This window comes from Terrapene carolina, unplaced genomic scaffold, assembly GCF_002925995.2.
Source record: "Terrapene carolina triunguis isolate 2854851 unplaced genomic scaffold, T_m_triunguis-2.0 Scaffold96, whole genome shotgun sequence".
Taxonomy (NCBI): Eukaryota; Metazoa; Chordata; order Testudines; family Emydidae; genus Terrapene; species Terrapene triunguis.
Genome location: NW_020664447.1, coordinates 68,889,733 through 68,898,004, shown reverse-complemented (window position 1 = coordinate 68,898,004; position 8,272 = coordinate 68,889,733). Strand labels below are relative to the sequence as shown.

Genomic DNA, 8,272 nt, shown 5'->3' with positions numbered 1-8,272 from the left:
ATCACTCTGTTCTTAATTCTTATAACATACATGTACAGTACAGGAGTTACAATTTATAATGTTACAAATTATAATAAGAGATCCCGGTAATCAAAACTGAGATATTGGCACTGTTGGGAAGAAAAGCTTTGTTTTTAGACATGTGCTAGATAGGGACACAGTTGGTGGTATAGATGTGAATGCTATTTCTGGAACACTTAGCTTGTCGAAGGAAAATGAGAGAACCTCAGTGCTATAGTTGTGAGTGAGAATTCTTTAAAACAGGATTTTATAAAGAAAGTAACGTTCCGACATGTTGAGCTTCTGAATGTTAACTATCTGGGAGATGGTGCTTTAAAAATGTAATATGAGAATATTCAACATAATATTAACATGGAGTTAGTTGCATAGGAAGCTTTTGTCCTTATAACTTGTATAGTGTAGGTAAAACTTCTAAATCTAAGCACTGTGACTTGCAAATGATATTTTTTTACTTTTAGATGTGACTTTACTTATGAAACTTTCTGGATTAACACATTTGGAAACTGAAGTCCTCTGTATATCCACAAGATAAGCAGAGACAATACAAGTTTTAGACTATGACCCACCAATAGGCCTAACTCCTGATTGAGGATCTATGGAGGGTAGTTCAGTCTTAAGTTTATTAAATCTTTGACCTCTGTTTGACACTGTCAACAAGAGTGCCAGTAGCAGTGGGTTTTTATGTCCTAGAGTCTTCTCAGTGTCTTGTCTTTCAGCTAATCTCTACGTCTCTCCCCATGTCCAGTCTCTCTAGCCAATCTGCTTCATTCTCTGCATTTCTATATTCTGTTCTTTCCTCTTCTGTCCCCTAAAATCCTTATTATTCCTTAGCCATCTTTCACCTTCTGTAATCTCCTCCTCTGACCAGCCCTGTTACACAGCCACCTTTCCATGCTGAAATGGAATAATGGGATCAAATCTATATCCTGTCTTATGTAGGAGGACAGACTAGATGCTTAGAAAGATCACTTCTGGCCTTAAAATCTATGCTATGTTTGCTCTGTGAGTTCTTTCACTGCCTTCGCTCACCCTTGAATCAAGCATCTTGTACTTTCCTTCAGGATCCTGTATGAGTCCGTTCTGCCTACACCTCTCGTGTCTCATTCTCAGACCCCATTCTCCCTCTTTTTCTGCTAAGTTCCCCCCCTCCCCTCCACCAGTGCAAGAAGCTGAAGCATATTAGTGTTAGGTTATGTGATGAGGGGTCTCACTGTGTTTCTCTGCTCTTGTTGAATGCTAGTGTGGGGATTGAAGTTTAGGACTTTATAGTTGCCATTTAGGTCCCAATGTTACTGAGCTGCTGCCACTCCGTAAATACCAACTTTATCCTTTGGTTTGAGTGGTTTTCTTGATGCACATAAGTGCAGAATGATGTGACCTATAGTTTTGTCTCCACTTCATACCTTAGATGTTCTGCAGAGCTATCCATCTCTAACAGCACATTAAGTCTTTTCTCTTTGGAAAACTTTTATTGTTGAGATGCTTAGTTTTTTATCCAAATTTATAATCCCCACAAAAATCAAAGGTACTTACTATTTTTTCAGCAGTCTCCTACAACATGTCTCATGTTTCAGGCTCAAATTTTTTTCCATGCTTTCGAAAGGGCAAACTCACTCAACAGGACGCCCCTGCTTCATATGCTAATAACACAAATATAAAATGTTGAGGGCATTATAGGATGTCTCATCTGATCCTTATTCTATCAGTAGATACAGTGAGAATAAGAAATGTAGATAAACTTAATTGTGTATTTCTGTAACTAAGAGTTAATTTTAAATGTTGCCCATTGGCCAGTGTGAATATGTATGAGGAAATGAAAACTTTTTCAATGACAAGTAATAGCTCTCTTGTCTCCAATCTGATTTTTAAAAAGTGTTGGCTCAAATTATGGTCTGTGATGATCATGGTCTTTAGAAATCCATGCACAATTAAGCCTGCCTCTTAGAAGTCAATGGCAACACCCCATGGCCCTTGGTGTTCTGTAGGGTAGATAACGATGCTTCAATTTCTATTCTTCTCCCAGAGGACACAAGTCACCCAATAATCATGGTATGATCTGTCATCAGTGAGGAAAAAAGTTGCTGTTGAGGAGAGATTTTAGCTATGATCATAGTAACTTGGTTTGTTAATGATAGTAGTCTTTCATTGGATATAGTTTGCAATTTAGTGGGAACCAAGAGTCTTTGAAAATGACTCATAATTGAATGGCCCTCCGGGAAACAAGGGAAGCTCTGACTTCTGCTTGTATGAGGTGATGGTATGTCCAAGATAGTAGCTTCTTAATAATGATCTCAAAGGCCATGTCTAGTCTGAAGATGTCTAGCTAATTGCCGCCTTGCTTCCTGTGAGGTAGGCAGCTATTACTATCCTGCTACAGTAGGAGAAACTCAGACAGAAGTGAAGTGACTTGCCCAAGATCACATGCTGAATCATTGGCAGAGCTGGGATAGAACAATGAATTCTTGTTTTCTTTTCTGCACCATGCAGCCTTTCCTGTAAATCAGAATTTTCGTGTTTGCATAGCTCAAAGAGAACAGAGGCTAGACAGTTCAATCTGGGTTTATTTATATTTTATGTTGACACATAAAATAATCCAAGTTTGGAGGAAGCCAATTCAGGAGATTATAGTATTCAACATTCTACTTTGCTAGTTTTGTGATGTGCATGAGAAGCAATGATATCACATTAAGGCTGAGAAAATAAGACCTTAACAGTCAGGAAATCTCAAACTGGTATTCTCTGCTGTTAGCTCTGTCCTGTGGTATGCTGGTTCAGATTCTAATCTTTACAAAGAAGTAACTGAGCTGTCTTTGGCCCTCTGCGTGTAGCATTTTCTATTCCTGGTTTTCTTCTCAAACTTCAGTCCTGTCATGATGATTAATATGTACCACAAAATAGATGCTATGCAAAGTGGGTGAACTAATGTTGCAGGAGAAACCTCTGCTTTTAGATTTTCCTTATTTGGCGTTTTTGTTTTCTTGACTCTAATATGATGTTAATGATATTTTGAAGGCAGCAAATTTTACGTGTGTATCATGTAAACAATAGAATGTCCTGCAAAGTGCTTTCTCCTTAGACATCTAAATATGATTTTAACAAATGCAGTATTGTCTGATAGCAGCTTGCTTTGTTTCTGAAACAAAAACTTCCATAAGAGTAATTTCTCCCATACCCCCAACGTGGACTGTAAACCTTATCTATGTTCCGTAGCATCAGTTTTAAACTGAAACAGTCAGCTGGAGATGCAGTTGTTCTTCATTGTGTTTTTATTATGAAATATTTGCTTTAATTTCAGAAATGTTGTATACCTTTTGGATCAGACTTGTCCATGCTTTTCTGTATGTATTCCTTGTAACTTCACACCCAGACTATCGAACTGGTGACATTTTATAAGTCACTGATCTGCAAATAGACTATATCTCATGAAATGTAGTCGTCTTTGCCTTGTCTAACTTTTTCTTTCATACCTGCAGAGTGTAGATAATAAGAATCAAATGTTTTTCATTTTCCCTACCTCCCTTATGGACTGTGCAATCTGGAACTAACTGAACTTTAGAGCTTGACAGAAAGTGTTAGAAGAACATTTTGTCCATTTTGATCTCCAGCTTATGGTTGACACTTTTTGCTGAGTATACTCTTGACATAACTGTTCTGTATTGAGGTGTAAGAGGAAGATAATTTTTTAAAAAATTGTAAAATGTTCATTTGGTAACCAAGGAAAACCGCTTTCTGTTCCAAACCTGGATTTGTGCCAGTTTGACACACTTTTTTTTTTTTTCTCCTTCCACTTAAAAAAGCTATTAAGGTACACCTTGGATAAACGAGGTCTGCAGCGGGTGAAGATCATAGCCAGTGATAACATGTGGGAGCCAATTTCCTTTTTCATGATGGTCGATTCTGAGCTCCATAAAGTGGTTGATATCATAGGGTAGGTCACTCTTTTTTCTTTTTTATGAAGCCTCTTTCTTGGTAGCCTGCTCTGATCATGTATTTCCACTGGTTGCACATATATATCTTCAGAGGTAGCGTTTGCTGGGAGCTTTGGCTTTGCTAAGCTCTCACCAAAGGTTTGATACCTTAACCTTTCTTGCTAAATAATGTACTCTGTCAGGTGTAGGGAGGTGATCATTAGAGCTTTGTGTACTAGCCTGGTTCCTTTCAAGTTTCACCTGAGTTTTCCATCTGAGTGGACTTAGCCTTAAAATCTGCTGACCGTTGCATGCCCAATCAATTCAGTCATAGACCCAGGCCCCTTCTCTGGCTAGCCCTGCCTATTTTGGGGGATGTTTGGAACTCCTACAGTTGGTGCACAAAACATGCTTTGACACCCCCCTCTTGCAAATATTCTGCTATGGCTGGTTTCCCCTAGGGTCTACGCTGGCAAAAACTGTCATAGACCATAGGGTGAATTGAGCCTTATGACTTCATCTGTGATTCAACTAGCAATGCTTGATTCAATTAATCTGCTGAGTCTCGTTACTGGTTTAGGTTAGGAAGGCAGGGTTTGTTCATGCGGAGGCCGATATGACCATCGGACGCATGGACATGTTTTTCTAGTTGAGTTTCATTGGATACCAGGGTGTTGTCTCAGAAGCAGAAAATTAAAATTAACTACAGACCTGTATTGATTCTCCAACACTGGCAATTTTAAAATCAAGATTAGATGTTTTTCTGAAAGATATGCTCTAGGATAGTTGGGGGACGGGGGAAGTTCTATGGCCGAGGCTGTCCAGGCTGTCAGACTAGATTATCAGAATGGTCCCTTCTGGCCTTAGTATCTATGAATCATCTAACAAGTGAAGATGTAAAACTACTGTAAAAAGGGCTAAAATTATCAGCATGTGTTCATCTTACGAGGAACCTCTGGAAGTGCCTTTTCTTTTTAAGCTTGATATTACTGTTGACTTACTCAAGCTGCCATTCCCTGAAGACAAATAATAACTCTGTTTTTAATACAGAGTCTTTGGAAGTAAAGGCATCAAATGTTTCTTAGTAGCTATTAATTTAAAATACATTATTGTGAAAATGTCTATGGGTGGAATTGGCAGCTTGAGGCTCATGTTAACAAACCTGTTCTTCTGAAGTATCAGAGGGGTAGCCGTGTTAGTCCGGATCTGTAAAAAGCAACAGTGTCCTGTGGCACCTTTAAGACTAACAGATGTATTGGAGCATAAGCTTTCGTGGGTTAATACCCACGCATGCGTCTGACGAAGTGGGTATTCACCCACGAAAGCTTATGCTCCAATACATCTGTTAGTCTTAAAGGTGCCACAGGACTCTCTGTTGCTGTTCTTCTGCGAGTATATAAGGTTGAATAAATACAGTACATCATTTCAGAAAAGTCTGCTTTCCTAGTCATTCTATCTGAGTTGGGTTAAAGTGGATTAGATAATCAAGATGAGAAAGTTGAAGGGTGGTAAGAAACAAAAAAAGGCTATTATCCTAGTTAAAACTTAAACTTTCTTATAGGATGATATTGCATAATTAAGACTTCAAGTTTTGTGCAAATAAGCCAATTTTGTAAAGCCTCCTCAGAATAGAATTTTTCAGACATTTTTTATGACTTTAAATATTCCGTAGCAATGTTTTGCAGCCTGTATATCACAATATTGTGCTAGTGCATGGAAGTCAAAAAGTAAAATAAGCTAGTCCATTTTCTGTCCAATAGTGAGAAGTGCAAAAGGCAAGCAGCATAAATAGTAAATCTGGAAAATCTAGTTTAATTTTTGTTCACTGTAGATTACTGTTAATTCCACCTTCTGTTATATGAGATTTATTTCCTAAAAATTATTTTTTTTACCTTGTTGCTCTAACTGGGATTTAATTTAGTTCTCTCATGCAAAACTTCTGCCACTCACTGGACTGTTTTTCTATGGGAGTGCTATTAGTCCATCACCTACTATACAAAGATATATTTAATGTTAAAATGCTTGATAATATCTAGACATGTATTATAGTAGAATTTAGGTACCTTGGTCATGGATCCAGGACCCCATTGTGCTAGGCACTGTGCAAACACAGAGCAAAAAGATTGTCCCAGTGTTTCTTGAAAAATGCAGCACTCAATACATTGCTCCTTCTTGTCTGAAAGATGTGGTTTTTAAATGGAAGGGGGCAATGAAAATACTACTTAGCCAATGGCTGTGGAATGGAGAATGAATGTCAAAAGCAAGATCAGTTTCCCTCCTTTATTAAAAACATGATGTTGTTAGTATCATTCTGTTTTACTTCTGTATAGCCTTTTCAAAACTCATTCCTTCTGCCAATACTTCATGCTGGCGTGTTAATTTCCCATCATCCTACATCCTATGTACTGGCCTTGTCCTATCTCTTCCCTCCACATACTTTCCATTTCTTCTACAATGTGTCTGCTAAAATAATATCTTCAGAGGATTCTTACCATCTCTCCCCTTACTGGAATTTTGCAGTGCCTTTTCCTCTTTGGCATTGAGCTAACATTCAGAATTCTCTGGAACTCCATTCCTATCTACCTCTCACTACCTGCTCTCCATCCAAGCTTCTCTCTTGTCTTCCATTGCCCACTCCTGCTACTATACTTCCTCTTCTTCCATATGTTTGGAGCAGCTTCCCTGTTAAGGTGTCTCTAGTTCTTTGCTCCTGTAAAATAAGTCCTAAAATCTTACCTATTCTGTTAAAGCATCCCAGTTATATACGGATCACTCCTAACTTTAGCCTGTAGGGCTCAAATTCTCTGCTGCCACCCAGAGATGGGGAGAAGCTGAGAAGGAGGAGAGATATCAGGGAGCTGGTTATGACGTTGTAACACTTTAACCTAGTGGTCCCCAAACTGAGGTGTGGCCCCCCGAGAGGGAGCGGGGGCACAGCAGGGCCTGGGCCAGCCTCCCCAAGGGTCAGGGAGGAAGCACCACACCCAGCCCTGCTTCGCCCTCAGCTCTGCTCTGGCTCCGCTTCTGGCCCCAGCCTGGGCCCGACCATGGCCTGGCCACGGCTTCCACTGCTGGCCCCTAGCATTGGCCCCCAGCTCCGCTTCCAGCCCTGGCTGTGGCCCCAGCCTCGGCCCCTTTACCTGTCTGTGCTCTTCCCCCCAGGAGCCGTGGCCCCCCTTCCGGCCCCGGCTTGGGGGTGTGTGTGTGCGGACACAGGTAAGGTGAGGTGAGACTGTGAAAAGTTTGGAGACCACTGCATTAACTAGTTTTATACAATCCACAGCACCTAACCCCCACCACACACCGGTCTGCTAGCTAGGGGTAGCTGCAGAGCAGTATGCTGTGGCCGTGTCCCCTGTATTGGAGCATGCTCAGGGGCGTTCGGGGGTGGGAAGAGGTGGGGGTGGCATAGGAACCAGCTGTTCTAGCTCTAAGGCTGTCGGGGAATCTACAGAAGAGATGGGAACAGCTTGTTCTGCTGAGGAAGTTGGAAGATGTGAAGAATCTGGCCTTTTGCTCCCTGTGAAAGGAACTTGTTCTGTGGCACAGTGCACCTCTTGCTGTGTGCCATATACCTTATTTGTCAGGTCAGTGTAGCTGAGGTGCTCGGGTGGAAAGGATAACTTAAAAGAAGATTGCAACCCAGTCTAGTGTCTTCATAAGTTTTAAAGTAGTGATGGATTCAGCAGACTGAGGGCATATTGAAGGGCTATTCTGATGGTGAATGCTTATTTGGTGCCATTAGATGTTTAAAAACTGGTGCTTGGCAGTGTGAGTGAATCGGCTAATTACTGTAGCTATAAAAAGTCAGCCCATGGGGTAATGAGGCTTGAGCTGCGGCCTACTCTATGTGGAGTCATTTAGATCTTAATAAAAAAAACCAAAGCACCTAGGGTACAGGTAGTGTCCGAGGAGCAGAGAGTTCATGATTATTGCTCATTCACTGGCATCTGGGGGGGGGGGGGGGAATCCCCCCCCTTCCCGTTTTGGGGGGGACTGCTCCACTTAAGCACACAGTGAGGGAGGGGGGGGGGGGGGGGGGGGGGGGTTGTCTGACAGGATGTGGGCTGGAAGTGGAGCAAAGCTGCTCATAAATATGTTCTGAAAATGGTCTTTCTGCCCTTTTTGCAAGACCCAGTTTCAGCTACTTCTTTTTTAACCTTAACCCTTTGGTCATCCCCTCTTCTTAATGCTCTCCTCTCATTTCCATTATTTGATTATTGCACCTCTTACACACACACACACACACACACACACACACACACACACACACACACACACACACACACACACACCCACACACACACACACACACACACACACACACACACACACACACACAC

At 41.2% G+C, this 8,272-nt stretch overlaps 1 protein-coding gene across 1 annotated transcript in view; it reads left to right on the top strand.

Annotated features, from left to right (window-relative positions):
- GALC (galactosylceramidase) overlaps positions 1-8,272 on the top strand; it is a 61,063-nt gene that overhangs the window by 25,389 nt on the left and 27,402 nt on the right. The window contains exon 7 of the mRNA XM_026651508.1: positions 3,819-3,949. Within this exon, the coding sequence (XP_026507293.1) occupies positions 3,819-3,949 (131 nt within the window). The remainder of the gene's footprint in view (positions 1-3,818; positions 3,950-8,272) is intronic.